A 23,035-nucleotide genomic window follows, 5' to 3' on the forward strand; every position below is an offset into this window, starting at 1 on the left:
CCTGGTCTGTAAACCGAGTTCCAGGACAGCCAGGACTGTCACACAGAGAAACCCTGTCTCAAAAAGAAGTGTGCAGTTGGGGGCAAGGCTGTATCTTCGTAGTAGAGCATTAACCGAGCACACGTGAGGTCCTGGTTTGAATCCCCAGACCCATGCGTACTGACATAGACACACACATAGCAACATATGAAGGCCATAAGCACATATGAATGTGTGTATTTTTATAAACATACGACATTTCAAAGAAATGTTTCAAGCCCCAGAAATCCATTTATGATCTGGTGAGAGTCCATAAACTAAGGGTCAATTTCTTGCCTTAAATCTTTGCTGGGTTCTAAGCAAATTCTAAGCTTTCCCAAAAGAAGACAAAAGTATAAGGAAGGTCATGTGACAGTTATTATTATTAAAGATTGACAATAATTATGATGTCCAAGTTTTTTTTTTTTTTAAGATTTACTTATTTTTATCGTATGTATATGGGTGTGTTGCTTTCAAGTGTGGATGTGTTCTGTGAGCATGCAGTGCCTGTGGAGGTCAGAAGAGGGCATCAGATCCTTTGAAACGAGAACTAAGAGAGTTGTGAGCTATCATTGGGTGCTGGGAATTGAACTCTGATCCTTTGAAAGAGGAGCCAGTGCTTTTAACCATGGAACCATCTCTCCAGCCTGTGGTATAAGGATCTTAAGGCAGTTAGTCAGCCTCTGACCACATGCTTAGGTGGTGCAGTCGTTAAGTTTTGGATGACACACAATAGTATGAGGTGTAGGTAGAGGGTCTCAAGCCAGATGTAAGCAAAGCAATCAGTTTACTAGATGAGAAATAGGCCATCTCCCTACTCTCCAGAGTCAATGACTCAGTCAATATGAACAGGAAAGTGAAGGCAGCTAATTCCTCACTGACAGCTCCGGCTCGTTTGGCTTGCTCACCTTCCTTTGTGAACAACCTTCAGACGGTCACTCTCCTGGACAGGGAGGCCATTTTTTGTCCACTTTCCTGGCACGTTTTCTGAGATTTCGCACTTCAAGCACACTTCTTTTCCAAGTTTTACAGTCTGATCGGTCAGAGGCGTTGTGATCTTCAGCGGTCTCACTACAGAAAGAAAAATCATTAAGGAGCCACACCCAAACTCCAGACGAGCTAACACAGCGATGTTTTACAGTGTCCTGCCGGCTCTTCTGTAACATACATTTTTTTAAGATGACAACTTGTTCCAGTGTGGGTGATATAAGTGAGCAGAGCCAAGCATAACACAAGTTCCATCCTTCAAATACCTGTCAGGATGGTGGTTCATCCGTGAGATATGAGCCGCATCCTTTCTCCTCTAAGGTTACAAATGTTCATCGGATTTCAGGTAATTCTCATGCTACCCCATGATTCCCTTAAAGCTCCAGACATTCCAGCGCCAGGCCCACAAGTAAATCTCAGGTCCCTTTCAAGGCAAAGTGCCATATTTATAAACAATTTAACAGGAGGAAAACTATGACGCTATTTCTTTGTTCCTTTGAATGAAGTCTGATTTTTTTTAAAGACATTTGTTTTCGTTTTATATGTATGAGTGTTTACTTGTATGTATGTATGTATACACACCACATGTATGCCTGGTGCCCATGAAGGCCAGAAGAGGGTATCAAATCTGCTGGAATGGGAGCTACAGATGGTTGTGAGCCACCATGTGGGCTCTGGCAACTGAACCTGGGTCCTCTGCAAGAGCAGCCAGTGCTCCTGACCACAGAACCATGTCTCCAGCCTTTACTTTGCTTTTAACACATCACTGAGCATAGGGTTTTTTTAGTGTAATGCCCCAAATCTTATTTATTCCATTAACCTTGTGGTCATTTTCGCATGAGTTTGTATAGCAGAATGATTTTTTAGAAATCCATATATATCACACGAAGGCTGAACTGATCACAGTTACTTTGAATGGCTACAAATGCCAGATAAAAACATGCCCGTGGTCAACATACATTTTGATATTAAACTAAAGTGACCATAATTCCTTGAATCACAAGGAGCTTATTGCTATTGTTTCTCCTTGACTCTGGGACCGTATGAAGTGCAGCTGGACCAACAAAAGAGCGAAGCAGGAAGATGTCAGGCCTGCACGGCACTCTGCTGTTTTAGTTTTCATGGCAGCTGTGACTGGACTGTTATTGAGAAACCACTATTTTAAGAGACCATTCAGGCAGGAACATTAGTTCTCTGACGCTTTGGAAGCCTGTGCTCTGCAAACGAGCTCTTTAACTGAGAGTTCTCGGTGGTGCCCCTAGGTTTAAACAACTTTCTCCTCACTCCAAATGCAATTATGAGTTTCAGGCCAAGTGTTAAGTCTTTATTCAGTGATCAGATAGCAGGATATAAGTATGCGAACAGCATCAGCATTTGGCACTGTCTACCTTTACGGCCCGGCACTTGTAACTTTCTGGGTCACTCTCTGGCAGGTGATTGGATTCTCTCCTCTCTCCCCACTGGCACTGGGGCTCTACCTTTAAATCAAGTAGCTGTCTCCTTTCCACGAGAGCCGATGTGATGCTCAGCTAGAGCAGAGCCAGTGCTACACATTCCAAATTGCCACGAGGAAAAGATCAAGAGGACCGAGACTTTCCTAAAACAATCTTATTTGTAAGTTGATTTAGCAGCCGTGCAGAGAGGTCTGACTTACAGTCAACACTTAGCTTGGCGGACGACTGTCCCCCGGTTGTCATGACCGAGTACTCGGCGCTGTCTGCCTTTGTTGCTCCTTCTATGATCAAGGTGTGCTTTTTGCCCTCAACTTTAATTTTGTATCTTGACTTTGGACCAGGAAAGATCTCTTCACCATTCTTAAACCTGGACAAACATGGATTTAAAGGGAGGAAGAAGAGGTTCAGTGGGAAGAAGAATGGAGTAAGGGAGGGTAATGGGAGATATCAAACTAAATCATATATATATTATCTATATATGATTTTGAGAGCAAAAGGTTTTAATTCCAGGAAATAAGTGTTAGTTTATTGTTTTATTCCACCATCTCCTAAGGTCCCTATTGGATCTCAGACGCATAGGAAGGATTTGTTAAAGAACATAGCTTCATTAATAGGTTCATCGCTAGATCCATCAATTTATGTATAATAACAAGTATTGTGCACAAAATCACATTAAAAGAACATGAATTCCTCTTCTCATTCCCACTTCTGGTCTCATAGCACATTTTTACATTCTCTGTGTTCTAGATTAGTACTAACAATCTGTTCCTTGCTAGTGACTAATGATTCCTGTTGTGGAATTTGCTATAGTCCTCTCAACAGCACAGCTGTTTACAATCTCAAATCTTCTAGTTTTTAATTTTGAGCTAATTCTCAGGGAACATATAATAAAAGGCTCTTCAGCCCCCACCATCTCAATCTTTTATTTGTTTTTGTTTTGTTTTGTTGTTGTGTGTGTATTTGTATGGTACAAACAATGAAGCTGAGGGCCTTGCACAAGCTAACTACACATCACTCCTGAGCCACATCCCCTGGCTCTTTTTAATCTTTGAAAGGAGTTGGTGATTTTCGCTGACCATATTTTTCCAGGGAACTGAAAAAAATAAATGTGATGAAAACTGATTCTTAGGGTGATGAGTCTGGAGTCTGGGACCTTGAACATGCTACAAGCGCTGTGAACGAGGGCACATTCCCAGCAGCAATGAGGATTTAAATGGAAAATTGCTACATTATGTTTTTCCATGTAAGTTGCCAGTAAGGTCTGATACAAAGTTTAAGAACATCCATGGTATTTGTAGTCAAAGAGGCTTAGGCAACCTGCGTGGTCCATTTACTAGTAAGCACCAGCCTTCCTACATCTCTGCACAGACAGATCTCTAAGAGTTGGCTTTTCAGGTCATAGTATGGCTTTGCTTATCATCTCTGCTAATACAAAAGAGGTTGAGATCATTTTCATGTGTAGACGCCACTGCCATGTTGCACGCTATTAGTTATGAAGATGCTTTGTCTATTAGAGACAGGCAGGCATCAGCAAAGGCGTTTACCATTTCACATTGGCGTCATCTTCAGACACCTCAACTTCCATCTCCACTCTCTCCCCACAGTAAGCGTTCATGTCTTCCAGCTGCTTAGTCACCATGATTGGAGGCTCTAGTTGGAAAAAGGGAAACCCAAACCGTTAAATATCCAAAGCCTGTGTCTTGAACCCCAGTTTGTTTACAGAGGAAAATCCAGCACTGGAAAAGGACCATCAGTGAGTGATTTGGTGTGTACATTGGAGATGAGATTCTCTATGTCCGTCCATGGCAAAACAAATAGCTAACAATGCTGGGTCAGTTCCTCCCAGCTGTTCCTCCCAGTACATAAGATGTACGCCAAATATCCTGCCTTCAAGTAACGTAACAGGCAGGAAGTGGATTGGATGAGGGAGAATGTATGATGCTTGAAGGTTTTAATTTTGACCCTCTGCCAAGCATTGGGACTAGACCTGTCTATAATCAGAGGGCTTCATAAAGAAAATAAGGTTATCCTGGCTTTCCCTGACTCCTCCAGCTGTTTCACCAGTCTTCGTAAGCGCTGCTCTTCTGATGCCAGTGAACCATGCCCTCCTCTTAATGAAGCTGCTTTCATGAGACCCAGTTTAGGTAAGTGGGCAAAATACAGATTACCCGTTAAAATCTGTTGGGTTTCTGAAGCTACAACTAAAACAATGCATCTTGCATACCACTGCTTGGCTAAGTCAAAACCACGAGGGAGTTTCTGTAGCAGCTCTTCTCTCCCCTCAGCTTCTCTCTTCTTCAAGACTAAGCAGGATTCATGCTGGAGGCCACGCAATGGAGCCTCAACCCTGAGCCAATCCAACAGGCCAGCCAGACGTTTCTGGAGGACAACTCCTGCTCTGGGCTAAAGTGGCTACCTTGCCCTGTGTTTGGATCAGTGTCCCTTGGGAGGAAAGCCCTCGCCCCTTGATAACGAAAGACAAGATTTTGTCTTTTACCTCTTACAAAGAGCTCGGTAGAACATTTCTCATCTCCAGCTGTCACGTAGTACTCCGAGTCATCTGTCAGTGAGCAGTTATTAATAAACATGATCCTCTCATTTCCTTTGTGCTCAAAGATGTATCTGTTTTAAGCAGGTGGGAGGCAGAGTTGGTGAGCTCGCTTTTCTTTATTAGTGAATTTGGCTTATAACATGTTAATACTGGAGATTCAAGGACAGAGCTGTGATCTTCTATTTATGCCACATATTTAATATGTCCAATCAATATCAACAGAATCTCATTTTTATTTTTATGATACATGGAAAATATGTGTATTTGTACAAACTATTTAACTTGTTATTCTTTTCTTTCATATACATTTCCATTGAAAATATAAACAAATTCTCATATAGTTAAAACCTTAGCCGACTTTTGGAAGAGAGAGTCGGTTGATTGTTAGATGCTTCACTTTGTACATCCTTCAAATGACGATGCGTTCATTATGTATGTTACCAAAGTGGCAGAAACTTACTCATCTTGTTCATTTAGACGTGTTCCCTTCATTGTTTAGCCCAGGAACACAGAATATTTTTGTTGGATTGAATAAATGCTTGTGCAATAACTGATAAGATCAGCAGCAGATATATAGTCTCTTAAGTGAGCTTAAGCACTGGGCCTTCTGTATCTCAGTTGCTCTGTTAAGAAAGAATTTTCCTGGCTGGAGAGATGGCTCAGCAGTTAAGAGCACTGGCTGTTCTTCCAGAGGATCTGTACTCGATTCACAGCAATCCACACCACACGGCAGTGCACAAGGATCTACAACTCAGTTCTAGCCTTCATAGGCACAAATTGTACACACACATACATGCAAAACACCAATACACACCAAATCAAACCCATTTAAAAAATACATTTAGAAAGAGAAAACTAGAAGTCAAGAAGAGAAAATACCCTAATTATATGCGCTGATTGTGGAGGAGCATGTGAGAATATTCTCATAGTTGAGCAAAAAAACAAATTGTGGAAATCTCTCAAACTGAGGTCTTCAAGAACAAAATACATCAACATTTTCAGTAGAGGTAGTCAAGGAAAACATGTCTGGGTGAATCCATGTTGTTTTCAAGAGGCTTTTGTACCAGGTATAAATATTATCATTTCAGTCACTGTGTTAGGCACGAGCCCACGGGAAAGCTGGAAACCACTTCACAGCACTCTAGAAGTGACAGGTTTCTGGGCTTAAAGCCTGTGTCAATGTACATGTTATTAACTTAAAACAGTGTACTGAAGCTGGAAATCTCCTGGATGGAGGAAGATCTCAGCGGTAATTCCATAAGAGATGAGCAATCCCACCAGACACCAGGGGTTAGTTTGGCTCCTTCTTTTGGAAGAGAAACAAGACGTAATAAAGCCCAGGCTCAGGCCTACATTACATGATCTTAACATGGAATAGTTCTGTGCAGATCCAAAGCTGTGGCTACTCCCAATAGCATCCAAGAAGAAGACTTTCAACCACTCTAAACTGCTCATGTTATTTTGGGAAACAACAACAACCCCAAACCTTCTAATTATGAGACATGATTTTCATCTGGCATCAAATGTATATTTCAAACATTTCAAAGTTTTATTATCGGGAATAGAGAGAAGTTTGGCAATGCTTTGAGATAATGACATACAATGTCTCTCTTACAATGAGTCACAAACAATTGTGGCTCACTTGAAGAAGCCCTAGGAAACATGAAAAGGAGGTTCTTTTACACAGCACTATGACAATCAGAATTCCAAAACATACAGAAGGTGACTTAAACCCTCCCTCTCCCTCCATACAATTTTACATTATAATGACACAGTGGAAGGCATATGCCTAAAATTATTTTATTCTCTATAAGTTAGTCAAACTACGGTTTATTTATATTTTAACCAAGTCTTTTGAAACCCACTTACTTTGTGCTGGGTCGAATTTCTTGACCATTCTTAAACCATTTCACCTCCAGTTTAGGGTCTGCCAATTCCACAACAAATCTCACTTTGCCTCCTTTATCAACCTGATATGCAGGATCAAGAATTTTTGCAAAAGCTGTAGACAGAAACAAACAAACAAAAATGACAGAGCGCATGCACAAAGGCTACCAATTTAAAAAGTTAATGTGTGCATGAAAATCTAAAAACAAGTAAAAAAGAACAAGTCTCAGGGAAGAACAAAGTCAGAAGCCTTCCCAGTTACCTCTTCTATTTCAGAGTTATTTTGTATGTCTACAGTAAGATGGTTCAAAATTTAAAGAGAATTCATGTGTTTATTAACAGATTTATTTATTTATACATATGAGCACTCTATCTGCATGTATGCCTGCATGACAGAAGAGGGCATCAGATCCCATTATGGTTGTAATGGCTGTAAGCCACCACGTGGTTGCTGGGAACTGGACTTACGTCCTCTGGAAGGGCAAACAATGCTCTTAACCTCTGAGCTGTGACTCCAGCCACTCATGTGCTCTTAAAAGAAGCATAAGAGGAAAATAGCACTACTATTAATTTTAAATTACGTTTATTTGTCTTGTGCGCCTGCATGCATGTCGGGGGTTGGTATGAGAATATCACTTTGGGGAATCTGTTCTCACTTCCACCATGTGGGTTCGTGGGATCCAACTACGGTGGTTAGATTTGGCAGCAAACTCTGTGAGAATAACTCACTGGTTTATGCTCACTTTCTCTCATTTTAAAAAGCTAAAACTGAACGTTGGATTTCCCGCCGGTTGTCTAAGACATGGATCCAGAACTCAGCGAGTAGACAGCCCAGCCTGGCAAAGGGGCCGTTAGCTGGCTAGCACTTCTGTGGTTGCTTCTGGAACCACGAAGTAGAGCTGTGAGATGGTGGGGCTGGCTGAGTTGTTCAAACAAAATAGCAGACAGGGCCTCTAGATTTCCCCAGAGCAAGTTCTCAACCAATTGAGGGTGACGTTTAGAAGTGCGGACCAGATGTTTAGCAGGAGTCAAAAGGTGGAGATCAACCCAACCAGAGGACCACTCCACATGAAGCCAAAGTGAATGAAAGGAACCATGAACAGCAGCAGGCCCGTGAAGCCTCGCTCTGAACTGGATGAGAAACACCTGAGACCCACAGGGCTCTAGGTGGCAAACCCGCCTATGCCATGGCCCTAAGCTTGCTCACCTGCGCTCTTCTTCTCCACCCTGCGCATGCGCTTGAGCCGCTTCAGCATGCCACGCAGGTCGGTGATGCCGTACTGGAAAGCGATCTTCTCGTACTCGTTGGGGTTAGCATTTTTCAGCAGCTCCCAGACGTCTATCTCCGGCTCCTCCTCCTGCTGCTTCACCTCCCTAGCCCAGAAGAACGGTCTCTAAGTTAGAAACTGTCCGTCCCCTAAAGAACAGCGAGGCTAAGAGCTCTGCTTAGAGCCACCAACTGAGTCGACTTGATTTCTTGGGAAACTTCCATTGAGTGGAAGATCAAGTACATACACTTTGAACTTCACTTCTCCAAGTTAAAAACATAGTTGCAGGAGGAGCAGAGATGTCAGAACAAATTCTGACATTATTTTCCTTTCAATTTTAAAGTCTGATCGCATTTGATCTTTGCCAAAAGGCTGAGGAGCAATTAATTGAAGGTAAGATTTTTCAGAAACTTAAAATCTCACCCCACATGTGGGTAGTAGATTCAGTTTGAAATTTGGATTAAGAATTAAGATTTAAACCAGGTGCAGTGGCTCATGCCTGTAATCCCAGCACTCTGTGAGTTCAAAGCTAGCCTAGTCTTTAAAGTGAGTCCAGGAGAGCCAAGGCCACACAGAAAAACCCTGTCTCAAACAAACAAACAGAAAGAATTAATCCATGTGGTGGTGGCATAGGCCTTTAATCCCAGCATTTAGGAGGCAGAGGCAGGAGGATCATGTTCAAGACCAGCCTGGTCTTACAGAGTGTCAGGGCTACACAGAGAAACCCTGTCTCAAAAAGCAAAACAAAACAATTAATATTTAAAATTGGCCTGTGAGTAGAAAAAAAAATCCCTTTCTACATATATTGATGCAAACATAATCTAGACAGTATTTCAAACCTTTGGGTTTTTCCAATAACATTCGCATTAATATGTGGATTATTTTACATTAAAATTGGAACCATCATAAAGGGTTTTTATTTGTTCTTCATATTAGTGTGACTAAAGATGCATTTTAAAAAGAAAATTGCTTTTCTAAATTGGTAGGAAAAAAAGAATGAGGCAAAAAAATGTCGTACTTCATCTTAATATACCATCTTAAATTTTTTTAACAGCAAGAATGGGATTGGAATATAGACAGACTAATGCTAAACTGGAAAGCAAATAGTTTAAAATTTCATGAACAAGTAACAGGGTAACATGACCCCAGATCTTGATCACTGGCTGGAGAACGTGTAGACCATGTTGAGGAGTACATGACAACACATTAGAAGGGTTCTGATCTCTGTCAGCCCTCAGGAGCAGGCAGGCAGAGCTCTGTGAGGCCAGCCTGGTCTACAGAGTGAGTTTAAGGCTAGCTGCTAGCTAGGACTACATAGTAAGATCCTGTCCCTTGCCCCAACAAAAAGGTTAAAGTACATATCTCTCCCTCTCCTCTTTTTCTTTTTCTTTTTCTTTCTCTCTCTCTCTCTCTCTCTCTCTCTCTCTCTCTTTCTGTTTTTGGGACAGGGTTTCTCTGTGTAGTCTTGACTGTCCTGGACTCACTTTGTAGATCAGGCTGGCCTTGAACTCACAGAGATCTGCCTGCGTCTGCCTCCTGGAGTGCTGGAATTACAGGTGTGTGCCACCACCCCTGGCTTCTACCCTATTTCAAAACTGAAAATCTCAGAATTTCAAAAATCAAAACTCAGAATTGAATTTTTCATTGAATGAATTTAGTATAAATGAAGGACATAATTTAAAATGATTTTATTCACTGGCCAAATAGTCCTGATAATTTAAAGGTTAATTGATTATTTTTATTAGGTAAGTTTAAGAAGTTACAGTGACTACTTACTGTGAATAAGACTGGTTTGGATATGGTTTTATGGGAAATTAGTCAATAAATTGTAGATATTAGTGTGAAAATATGGTGACACAAACAATGGTTACACTGCTTTGTCACAGTAATCATGGCTAGTTTAGAATTTCTTATTTAAATTCACATGTTCCCTTTGGAGGAAATATAACAGCAACATAGAGCTTGGGGCACCTGGTCAGGGAAGTTGCCTTAAGATCCAGGTCCCATCTTACATTGTGGTGTCCTCGCACCTAGTGTAGAAAATGAAGCTAATGTATGGGGAGGAAGGACATGAGAGGCCTTTGGCCCACCATCTTAATGGCAATGTCTAGCCAACACCATTAAGGAAATGTGCCTAGGGGCTGGAGAGATCACTCTGCAACTAAGAGCACACACTGCTATTGCATAGATCTAAGCCTGGCTCCCAGCACCCACCCTGAGATGCTCATAACTGCCTGTGACCCCTGCCCCAAGCAATCTAATACACTCTTCTGGCTTCTGCAAGCAGCCATACACTCAGGGAAACACACACACACACACACATGCTCACACATACACACAGAGTACCCCCTCCACACACACATTCTATGTGTCTGAAGAAAAACTCATGACACTAACTGGGCATGGTGACACACACCTTTAACCCCAGCACTCGGGGCAGAGGCAGATGGATCTCTGAATTTAAGGCCCAGACTGCTGGCCTACAAAGCAAATATCTGGTCACTCAGGCTACACAGTGAGACTGTGTCTCAAACACACACACACACACACACACATAAAACAAAAACAAAAAACAAGTATGTTTTTCATTTCCTTGAAATGAAAATATGCTCTGTGTTCACATACAGAAATTGAAATTATCCTTAATTTGGAACATTGCTAATAATTTGCCAGATTCACCGACTCTGCAGACTGAAAGCAGTCTTCATTTTAAATTCATCTCTTACAGCTGTAAATTCATCTCTTACTGGGGGCTGTAAAGATGGCTGGTCATGAAGACTGCCCTTCCAGAGGACCTGAGCTCAGTTCTCAGCACCCGTGTGGGATAGCTTATAGAAGTTTATGATTCCAGCCCCAGGGGACCCAACACTCCCGTTTGGCTTTCATGGCCACACACACACACTTGGCATTAACTTACACAGACAAAATTTTATAAAAACAAAATTAATAAACATTAATAAAAACAAAGTTTTAAAGTATTTTCATTGCTGTTAAAATGTGTATATAAGTACACGTGTGTATATTTTTGGTGAGGCATCTCCTTAACCTACTAAAGCTTTTCAGCACATTTGAGACTAAATATATCCACCCAAACTTTAGAATTATTTCATACTTAGTTTATATTAAATCTGGAGAATTTTCTACATCTGTTATTTTAATCAAGAAGAACTGTCATACATATTTTAACTTACATATGTCATTATGTTTGATGGGAAGATGTAAAGATATCAAAATCTTTATGATTTTTGTTTTCTGTTTGCTTTTGAGATGGCTCACACAGCCCAGGCTAACCTTGGCTTTATCATGTAGCCAAGGATGACCTTTAACTTCTTTTTTTTTTTTTTTTTTCAAGACAGGGTTTCTCTGTGTAGCCCTGGCTGTCTTGGACTCACTTTGTAGACCAGGCTGGCCTTGAACTCACAGAGAACCATCTGCTTCTGCCACCCTGACTGCTGGGATGTATGTGGTCTTGACAGTAAAACCCACGGCCTTATACATGCCAGGAAAACACTCTACCAACTAAGCTGCACCTGAGCCAATATTTATTATAATTTAAATAGCTACAAGAGACACAATGAAACAAGACACACTGGGTTCATGAGGTGAATGTTGACAGAGGAAGCAGTAAAAATGCTCACCTTTTCCTAGAGTAGACTCAGCCATCCTCACATCTCGCCTTGAAGTGTGAGGGCATGCCTTTTTCCACCGTGTTCCTTATCACACTTTGTATGCAAGAATCAATGGCCTCTTTTCCTCTTCTTTTTCTATCGCTTTATTGTACCCCCAATTTTAAACACAAACATTTATTCCACACCGAGATATGAGGTCAAAGCTGTCCTTTGCAGCAGTCCTCAAACCTGGACTCTATCTTTACTTATCACGGGGACTACTCATGACACTGTCTGTGTGGTTAACTGAAGGACAGTGAGGAGAGAAACCCAGATTTTCAATTCCTTTGCATCACTGGGATAGACCTGTATAGGGTTCGTCGGATTTTTATCTACATCCAAAATTTCTATAAATTGATGGTCTCAGCAAACCACAAAACATTTATAGAAATTTTATGTAGACTAACACTTCTAAGTATGTATAAAGGTCTCATCCCATAATGAAAGCCCAAGATTTGTCTTGCTTCATCTGGTGCAGGTTGACAGAAATGGTTTGCTATGCACAGGGGGAACTCTTGCTACACAGATGCTGGCTCTAACATTCATTCCAATAGAGCCTTTGCCGCACCCTTCCGAAGAACCAGAAAGGTAACCATGTGTCATTACCATGATGAGAACACATGCAGCCACACTTTAGTAGGAAACACACCCTTCTAGGTTATAATGGTGAGTTAGTACACGATATTAAATGGACACAGTCTTATGTCAACAACCCAATGACCCTAAGCCTTAATGAAGGGTTGTAAAGGAAATGAGAACTGAAGACATAGTCATTACCCTTTGTCCTAAGATGTTTTCCCCCTTAGTCATTTGGGCCATGTAATTAGATTCCTATTTCTTCCCAGGGCAAATTGTTGGTAGAAACAGCCTGTTATTTTTCATTTCCATTTCCTTTTACATTCGGAACATGGCACTAAATTTACTGATTGTGCTCGTGTGTGCGTGCTTTTGTGCATGTGTGTGTGTGTGTGTGTTTGCCTATGTGTTCTGTGTGCATGCATGTGTGTGAGTGCATTCATGTATGAGTGTGAGTATATGTGTGTGTGTGCGATCTTTATAAGAAGACAGATGCATTAAAAGAAAATGTTTCATCTTTCCAGAGAGAGTGTTTCTGCTACCTACCCTGATCTAGGTCTTATATTTAATTTAAACTTTACAATTCTATTAGTTTTTATGTTTCACATATATGTATGTGGAAAATACACCTCATAGATCACATAATGAAATTCCACACTGTCAAGAAAGGGTGATAGATACTAGTAATATTTATTTTCATTCTACTACCATCATTTACCTCTCAGTGTTGATTTGAGTCTGTCTTGTTATCCTGCAAATATTTATTTATTCTTTTCTATGGATGAGATACTGCTTTTTTTTTCCTGGACCTCATCTAGCTTTGTTTTCTACAGGGAAAGCAGCTGGTATTTTCTGGTTGAGTCACGTGCCCTGGGAAGAAAAGCTCCCTGTGCCAGTCACTATAAATGGTAATGTTAGTTCCTAGGGCAGACTCAGAGTTCTGTTTCTAACATGGAGCCACAGGGGCAGCACTGACCCAGAAAGAAAAAGAAGAGAAACTTGGGTTTGGGTCTCTGCCTTCCGTGTTCCAGTGTGTACGAGGCTCAGTGTCTCCAAACCTTGGTTTCTCACCTGAGAATGAGGCTCACATAAGGACACTTGACATACTGTTGCTTTAAATGAACTTTGGAAATTAATTAATAGTGCTTAAACTAATGATTGAGGTATCAAGAAGATGTGTTGTTATTGCCATGTGTATTCACAAATATTTACCACTCATTAATAAATCACACTGATTGATATTTCTGTTTTTTAACCGTAATGTTGGAGACTATGATGGAACCCTTCATTCCATTAACTTGAAAAAAGCCATCCAACAAAACTGAGACTATGAACACAAGCATGTTTTCTTTCAAGAATTTACAGTTTTTGAAGGGCATTTATACTAATAATGTTCCTTTACTATCACAAAGAAGAGTGAAAATGTTTTTAAAATAAATCTGAAAAGTTAAATGAAAACTGATGTCAAATTTATAATTATTAAGACTAACAGGATAACTGTTTATTCACAAATTTGTTAGATAAAATATAGTCTCTACAAATAACACTTTCTTTTTGTTTTTCTTTTGCTATAGAAAATGTCTTATAGCTGCATACAACACTTATGTAACAGTCTATTCTATGATTTCATATGTGTACATGTATGTACAGAAAATTTATAGCATGGTTATGCACTGAATATCCATGTGACTGTCCTATATGTTCAATTACAGGATACGATACTGTCAAAGAAGTATGAGTGATAGATGTTTATTTCTGTTTACTGCTATACTTCATTACTCCTAAAACATGCATCTCACGGATGGCATTTTAAACACCTCTGTAATAAAAGTATCTCTTATGGTCAACTGTGTCATAATAAAATGTTTTTTAAAAATGTCACCTAGTTACTGTTTTATGAAATATCATCATATCTTCAAATCAGTGTCTTAATTTGAGTCATAAAAAATATACCAAAGTGAATCTACCCATTGCAAAGACCACTACAAAAAAAATGTGTAATTGACATTTTCAGTCAAGCATCAAAAATCAAAGGTAGAAAAAAGCCACATTCACCCAATCACAGAAGAGAGATGTGCGGTCTTGGCTCTTTCTAGGTATTTAAGCCCTATGTCTCAGTTATCAAATTTCCTCACCCCAACTAGGAAAACACACTGAAAACTCATAGAACAATGTAAGTAGAAAGTTTAGGAGGCGTCAGCGTCACCAAATTAGTGTGCACTTGTTGCTCTCTCTTTTTTAGTCAATTGTTATGTTCCATAAGCAAAACACATATTAAGAAATGACTTTTTTTTTTTTTTTTTGAAAAGCGTTCAGCTTAAATTTGGCTTCTCTGGGCAGGTCTACAAGTTCCAGGCCACAGTGCCTTGCGCCATCACTGGGTTCTCACCTACGTTTCAGGAGACCACTAAAGTCAAGCTCCCCTGCATCCTCTTGACCTTCTCCACTGTCGTTAACAAAAGAAAAGCAAAGGGTTTAACTCGGACACACAGATGAGCTTCCTCTGAATGAACACTCTACACAGAATGTATATGCAATTTTGTACTGGCACACAAGGGCTAACTCAACACAAACCATTTCTTTTCACACAAGTGACATTGTACGTTGTTGGAGCATGTACTTGTGCAAAAGGAGACATCAGCAGCTTGTGTCACTGTATGGTTGCAGAATACGCAGTGGGTATTGCATATATGAAGCTGCTTGGATTTGTGTTAAGGCCAGATAACACAAATGCATGAAGCTAAGCACGCAAAGTACTTTGTTTTTTGCAAGTTGGGGGCTCTGGAAAGAAACATGAGTAAGAAGCAAAGGACTTTTGCTGATCTCTGTTATTCATGGAAGGCAGGGACCAGCTTGAAGGACAAAGTGTTGCCTGTCAGACATTTAAGGGCACAGCCTTCTGCCAAAGGTGACCTGTATGCCCGTGAACACACGAATCAGATAGGCGATGCCAACAGGGCATACCGATGGAGGTGCTCACTGCCAAGCTTTCCAGAAGGTGCATTTCTTTCTTTTAGAGAGACTGCCCTTTGCAGCACGGTCATTTGCTAGCACCTTTTAAAACAAAGTTTTCAAAAAAGGTTCTCTCTTGAGTTGCTAGTTAACTATTTCTTAGTGACCCTGTAAGGAGTCCCCTATAGAGAAATGCATCTTAAATCAGACATGCAGCCGCTGTCTTGATTTTCTATGACATCTAAGAGGAAGCCATGGTGCTGACATTTAAATGGCACTGTGAATTTACTTACATGTTTAATTTTTAATGGAGATTTTGTTTCCTGCTCTTTACAGGTGTTAGTTGTAGTTTCTAAGAAAAGAGTCTGTGGGTTTAAAAACACGTGTCTAACATGTAAGTCATAAGAAATCAAAGCTGACTAAAACGTTTTCCAAATTTCCTGAAAGCAGGTGGTCAAAGGCCTTTCAAAGCACAATATGGTAGCTTGGGTCTCCCTGTCTTTAGACATACCTGCATGTGCCTTGAGCATGTTTAGATTGGTTTATTGCTAAGCATGAGGTGGGGGGGAGGGAAGGTGGTAAGGGGATTTTAAAGTTTGAGGGTTTTTTCCTAAGTTAAAAAAATATCAAGTAATATCTAATATTTTTCAAAGGCCACTAAACATGGTATTTCTTGACATTTTAGGCAGGAAATCTATCTTTTTAATCACACAAAAACATTGCTTTATAATAAAGGGATCACTATTTTATGCTCTAGGACAACTTTTCTTATTCAACAAAATGGTATATGGAGTCAGTCTTAATAGGAACAAAATATCTGTTCTCATTCAAAATGTATATTACAGCATCCCCAAGCACAGAAGGTAACATAACAAGAAGACACTAGTTGCATTTCTCAGAGGCTAGCAAAAAAAAAAAAAAAAAAAAAAAAAAAAAAAAAAGCACTTTTCTTTCTTAACTCCCTGATTTTTCAACCTTGGTAGCTGCAAAAATAAATAAAATAGGTATCTAAATTATTTCTTTCTTCAGTGTCTGTAACACCAGTGGATCCCTTGGTTATTTATTTAGGACAAGCCAACTGTAAATGGCATTAACTTTATTAAGGGGCTACTTAATTGTAATTGGGGTGGGGGCACATGGTTTAGTAGCTCCATTCATGATGAAAAGAAATAGAAACGAAAGTTTACAGCTGTGACTTTGCTGATGCTGTGTGGTGTATTCTCTCTGTGTCTCTTTGGCCACTTGGCGGAAAACGATGCAATGAAGGATGAAGTCACCGCTCAATAGATGGATAATATAAGACAATCATGAGACCTACAGAAATGGAGGCTCCACTCTAACAAGAATTCTCGAAGAAATTCTTGGTATAAGGTTGATTGGGCACTAAGCTCATGACTTTTTTGAGAATAGCAACTTTTAAATGCGTGATACATTTGATTGCAGTGAACTGGACTGTGCCCTTTTGGAATACGGAGCATGGAGGGGAAATCTTCCAACCCTATGTTATACAAAAGCTTGTCTGTATTCCCACTATCAAATTACCTTCTCTTGAAGGCAGATCTGATGTCAATGTTTGGAGTAGTTCCAGTAGATTCTGTGGAAAGAAAGGAAATAATACAATGAGTGACAATTAAGAAGGCAACTTTGTATTCAGGTCTATCATGGACTGTAGAGATTTCTCCAGATGGAAGAGCACCAGAGGAAAGTGGGTAGCTGAGCTCCTGAGACACTATCATCTCTTGTCCTCTAAATGTAGAACCAACAGAGTCTTTGGAGGCAAACTTTCATCCTACCTGCCTGTCCGGAGACTTCATAAAGAACGTTTAAAACCCATTGACTTGATTGATTCAAATCTACTAGGTCATGGAGGGAAGTCCAAACAGAGTTCTGCAAAGGTTCCCCAGGAGACTTACACATGCCAGGCTGGGGTGGTGCTGCTCGGTTGGGCACCAGAAGTTCTTACAGTGAAGGGACCCATGACCACTCTGGATCTGCTTGACATTTGACATCTCTGAGAATGAAAGCTTCATGCCCTTTCCAGACTATCAGCATGGCTTCTCTTCCTTCCTTTCTGCTTTCCTTTTTTTCTTTTCTTCCTCTTTCCCTCCCTCCTTTCATCCTTTCCTTCCTTCCTTTCTTCCTTCCCTCTTTTTTTCCTCTGTCCATCTTTCCCTCCCTCCTTCCCTTCTTTTTTCCTTCATCCCTCTTTTCCTTCTTTCCTTCTCTTCTACCTCCCTCCTTCCCTTTCTTCCTTCTTTCCTTTTTTCTTCCCTTCCTTTCTTCCTCCCTCCCTCCCTTCCATCCTTCCTTTTTTCTTCCTTGCTTGTCTCCCTCTCTCCCTTTCTTCCTTTTTTCTTTTATTCTCTCTAAATATCTATCTATATCTCTCTCTCGACAGAATTTTATTACACAGCTCTATCTGGTCTAGAGCTTACTCTAGAAATTGGCTGGCCTCAAACTTGCAGTAGTCTTTCTGACTCTCCCTCCTGAGTGGCCAAGGCATAGTCCACACCTAGCTTGTCTACACATTTTTCTGGAAGAGCTTAACCTAATGTGATCACAAAGTTCACCTCCTCATACTTTCTAATCTGCCTAATGTGATCACAAAGCTCACCTCCTCATACTTTCTAATCTGCCTACGTACTGTTTGAGTGCAGGGAAGGGATGTTTTTCCTTCTGTGTGGCTGCCCTTCTACTCTCTGTATTGAAATACTACTGACTCCCTTTACCCACACACTCAAGTAGGATAGGGTGTGGTTTCTGGAGCCTTCATAACCTGGTGACTCTGCTCCAGAGGGATCCAAGTTGAAGTGCAGTTCAGGTAACTAATGACATCACCCCAAATGTGGAACAAGCAGTAAGTTGCATAGAAAAGCATTGCTTCCTAAAGCTCAATCCCATGTATTGAATTCCATTTAAAACAATACTGGTTTCGTTTCCTTTTTGTGGCTATATCATACCTGGATGAAGTCATCTTAAGTTTGTAGCTGTTGATGCCAAGTTAATTTTCTACTTATAAAAGTGGAGTTTTCCTCCAACATCAGTGTACCCTAGCATTTATCCTTATTGTGTTTTCTTTGGGCAGTACACAGAACACACAGGTCAAGAATTTGTTACGTGACATTAGTTACTGTGAGAGAATATCTCCCTTTTGTCATAGCAGCCTGACATCCTTGTATAGAGTTATTCCCAAACCTCAGTGGAAAAGGGGCCCATGCAACAGATAAAATCATTAGAAAAACTTGAGGTGGTAGAGCACACCTTTAATCCCAGCACTCGGGAGGCAGAGGCAGGCAGATCTCTGTGAGTTTGAGATCAGCCTGGTCTACAGAGTAAGTTCCAGGACAGCCAAAGTTACACAGAGAAACCCTGTCTGCAAAAACTAAAACCAAACCAAACCAAACCAAACCAAATAAAACAACAACAAAAACCCAGTATTCATCAGGCTTACTATATCCACCACAAGCAGAAAACACAACCTTAAGTGCAAATTAAATAATGTAAACCCAAATCTGATAGCATAATTTTTTTTCTTCATCCCTTTCCACCTTGTAAAAAGTCACATTAATCCAGGCAAGCCGACTGTCTTACCATGCACTTCAAGGTCAAATGAGCAGCTGTCAAATTTATCCTTGTAGGTGACCTCACACCTGTAATTGCCTGCATAGTTCTCTTTGGCCTTGATGATCTGCATCTCGAATGTGTATATCTGCAACAGAAAACATCCGCACATGCTGCCGACCGACCTTGATGGCAAAGAGAGGCTTAGCGTTCAATCACTCAACAGGTTCTCAGTATTAGTGTAAAGACAGGACAGGATGTCTATCCAGCCCGAGTCTCAGTCTAGAAGGATGAGTGTGACCCGTAGTTTTTAGACACAGCAAGAGAGTTACCAAAGAAACGTAGATACAAGAATGATGATCCTGAGGGGCTGAAATCTCTCGAAACTAAACTTTGTTGTAGCTATTTCCTTGGGGTTGGACTTGAGCTTTGCCATTTTTGGTTTTGTGTGTGTGTGTGTGTTTGTTTATTTGGTTGGTTTTTTTGAGATAGGATTTCTCTGGGTAGCCTTGGCTGTCCTTGAACTCACTCTGTAGACCAGTGGTGGTGCGTGCCTTTAATCCCAGCGCCCTCAAGGCAGAGGCAGGCAGATCTCTGTGAGACTCTTGCCAGTTTGAATCAGAGTTGTGTGAATAACCACCACAAGCCACTCACAAGATGGGGCCTTCTTAACATTCCATTGTGGAGAGAATAGGGAGCCGCACAAGGCTTGTAAAACCCATAAGGCTGGCAAGGCCCCTCCCTGTGGTCACACAGCAGGGGACAATTCCTGAGGAGGAGGACAGCCTACAGTGAGGCTACTGTCGAGAAGTTGCATGGAAGGCTTGGGTGAAGCAGCTCTCATGAATCATGCCTGTGTCGGGGTGAGGCTTATCATGATGTAGCTCCTGTGTGTGTGTTTTATGCTGCTTTAGCTGACACGTTATGCATGCTTTTAGAAATAACCGCAATGGATTCATTGGTTCACTAAGCTGGACTTGGATGGGATCTTTTCTTTGATGTTACTTTGTTAGTTATAGGAGTAAATGAAAACACACTCCCTGGACGGGGGCGGGAGTGGGGGGAACCATGCAGTAGCCTGAAATAGCTCTTACTCCACAGAAGAGAAGAGCCAGGGGCTCAGGGGCTCAGGACCTTACCCGAGTTTGCCTCTCGAAGGTCTCCTTCAGCTGCAGGTGCTTCCCAGCTTTGCTGGCCAGATCCATCCATTTCCCCTTGAACCATTTGACAGTGGGTTTTCTAAGAAGATCCTCAGCCTTCACTTTGGCTATAAAGGTGATGTTTGCACCTAGAAAAAAGCACAAAGGATTTCATCTGGGATTTAGAAGCTGCAGTTTATCTTGCTTTCAGCTGATGTTGATGCAGCTCTGGACTGTATAGAGCAGGGCTTACATTTTCACAGTGGAATAGTGGATCAGCCCTGCTTTGAAGTAAGTATCCTTGAAGTCTTAGGAAATCCATTTGATCTGCTTTAGAAGTTTCTATGTAGGTATGTGTGTATGACTGTATGCATGTATGTCTCTTTATTTTTAATTAGATATATTTTATATATAGTTTATTATATAAAATAATAGAAGACATACATATACATATAACACTGAGAATTGAACCTTGGGGCCTTGTGCATGCTAGAGAAGTGTTCTACCACTGAGCCACATCCCTAGCCCATTTGGAAATTTTGAATCAGAAAAGAAGCAATAAAGAAATTGGTTGAAGGAAATCTCTATATGTAAATTTACATTTATGTGGAATTAAAGAAACAAAAAAGAAACACATGTGTTTATTATTTAAAGTGATGGGATGCCTGCAATTACAGGGTTATGACTGAGTTAAGCCAATCTCGTGGAAGCGACTTGAAGTGCTCACGCACTCACTGCTGAGGCCCTGGGGACTTCAGAAGCAGCCTGCCCACTAGCCTGGTGTCTCGGTTTCTTACAAGAACATACGAGGAACCAACACTAGGCCTGAAAGAAGAAACTCGGGGATATGGTTAGTTATATGCTCATTTGTACCGTATCTGGTTGGTATCCATGTCTGATTCTGATTGTAAGAATTTGCTAAATTAAAATCCAGAAGCTCCTACCTTGTTTCCTCTCTCAGCACTCTGTTTCTTTCCTTCTTGGCATGTGGCTTTTGTGCTTTTCTTTTTGGTTAACTCCTCTTGTCTGTTCTTGTCTTTAGACTATAACTTAAGTGGATTCTCATGGTACTTGTCGCCAGCACAACCAGGTAGTATGTTATGTAATGAACATTTTTTGATAAATTATTTCCAGATCTGTGCCATCTGTCTGGCCAGCTGCCCCTGAGTCACATTACACAGTGCATCTCGCACATGTAGGGAGTTGTGGGCACCCTGGGCATCTTAGCGGGTGAGTCCTGTCATAGTGACAGCAGACACCAGCTTCTGAGCTCCTCAGGCAGGCTCGTCACTCGTTCTCATCTCACACGAGGAGAAATTGAAGGGTAACGTGGCCAAATGGTCTGCGCTACTAGCAAAAAACATAACCAATATTTTAGACTCAATCAAATTGGACTCCTATGTGCTAACAACTACTAACATAACTATCATCCATCTTTTGGGGTTATAAAATGCATGGTGTATATTCCTGTACAATAGGCTATAATAGACTCAGTCATAAAGGGAATACCGATACTATAACAGGAGTGGACCTTAGAAACGTTATGCTAATCAAATGAATGTAACAGGAAACATGTTACATAATTATTCCATTTGTATAAAATAAGCAGGGCAGGTAAATCCATAGGAAAAAAGATTAGGATTAGGGAATTGGGGAGGGTCAGTGGAGTAAAGGGTTGCAAGACCTCCAGGGGATAATGAAAATATTTGGACCAACATGGGTATGAGGAGTGTTTTTGTGGTTACTGAAAATCTCATTCTAAGATGGTTTATCTTTGTGATAGGTGGAAACGAGGATTCAGGGCCAATACTCACCGACTTTCACTGATCCTGTTTGAGGTTTTTCAACAAACAGGGTGGACAGCTGAGAGTTGGCATTCTGCTTGTCCTGCTCCTCCCCACCAGCAGGCGATTCACCAAGAGACCATTCTGGAAGCAGAAAGGAGGTAGCAGATCATTTCAGGCCAGGTTCTCCTCAGGCTGACTTACCTGTGAATGCTCTTCTCCTCCACACTGATTCTTGCTCTTGCTTAATAAACCTAGATCAAAATGCCAGCATTCCCTTGCCCCCACCGACCACCAGCAGAAGGGACAGGCTCTCATTCTGACAGGAATGGCCCTTCTGAGGCCAGACAAAGGAACGTTCTCTACTTCCTGGAATAGCGAAGCTTGCCGGGGAAGCTGCTCTGTCTTTGGTGTTCTGCCTGTTCCCTGTTATCTAAGCAGTGGCCATGAGAGCCACACAGCAATCTCAGTGTCTTTCCAGAGGACTGACTCTACGGCTAAATCTCTACAACAGGGTCAGGAGGACCTAAAGAGGTGGGTCACTTTGGAGTCAACTGCTCAGTGTAGGTCAGAGAGCCAAACCTGGCTTCTTACTTCTAGCTTCCTTGCTGTGCTCAGTGGGAAATTATACACAGAGGTAAGTAAGTTACAGGTTCATGACCTGCAGGTTCAGACGTACAGAACAGCAGGGTGGTCCTGCAAGGAAGAAAAATACAAGAACAAACCAAAACAGAAAAATAAAGAGAGGCAAGCTGAAAAAGAAGCTTATTTTGTGTTTTCTAGTCTGCAAGGAGAAGCAGGGTTGACGCCAACCAGCAGGTAACTCCAGGGAGGGAGTGGGGAAGGTGGCAGGAGACTGTGGTCGCCCCCTCGCTCAGCCAAGAGCAGAGTCCGATGTCCGCACTTGATGACAGGGAGGAAAAAGGGAAGTGCACATTTAATCATTTTAGTTTTCATGGGTCAGTCATGCTCAGTGCTAAGGATCCTACCCATGATGAAGTTAAGCCAAGTGGCCCCTTGATTACACATTCTTAATTCCTGAGTTAGCGTGAAAGTTATGTGTTGTGCCTGTGACGTAAATACTAACAGTGAGGGGTGAGTGTAGAGGATGTGAGCACAGGAATCATTCTTGTTCGTTCGTGGCTGTACGAGCAGTGTCTATGCCACTAACTGGTCCTTAAGCATCCAGT

At 41.2% G+C, this 23,035-nt stretch overlaps 1 protein-coding gene across 2 annotated transcripts in view; it reads right to left on the reverse strand.

The window, feature by feature from the left end:
- Mybpc1 (myosin binding protein C1) overlaps nt 1-23,035 on the reverse strand; it is an 83,763-nt gene that overhangs the window by 29,816 nt on the left and 30,912 nt on the right. For both annotated transcript variants that reach the window (XM_060377875.1, XM_060377874.1), the window contains exons 4-14: nt 21,876-21,989; nt 20,062-20,210; nt 18,953-19,070; nt 16,904-16,955; nt 14,799-14,855; nt 8,105-8,271; nt 6,880-7,012; nt 4,957-5,081; nt 4,004-4,109; nt 2,660-2,826; nt 927-1,089 (exon numbers count right to left, since the gene is read on the reverse strand). In XM_060377875.1, coding sequence (XP_060233858.1) covers nt 927-1,089; nt 2,660-2,826; nt 4,004-4,109; nt 4,957-5,081; nt 6,880-7,012; nt 8,105-8,271; nt 14,799-14,855; nt 16,904-16,955; nt 18,953-19,070; nt 20,062-20,210; nt 21,876-21,989 — 1,351 coding nt within the window. The remainder of the gene's footprint in view (nt 1-926; nt 1,090-2,659; nt 2,827-4,003; nt 4,110-4,956; nt 5,082-6,879; nt 7,013-8,104; nt 8,272-14,798; nt 14,856-16,903; nt 16,956-18,952; nt 19,071-20,061; nt 20,211-21,875; nt 21,990-23,035) is intronic.

Source organism: Meriones unguiculatus, chromosome 2, assembly GCF_030254825.1.
Source record: "Meriones unguiculatus strain TT.TT164.6M chromosome 2, Bangor_MerUng_6.1, whole genome shotgun sequence".
NCBI lineage: Eukaryota > Metazoa > Chordata > Mammalia > Rodentia > Muridae > Meriones > Meriones unguiculatus.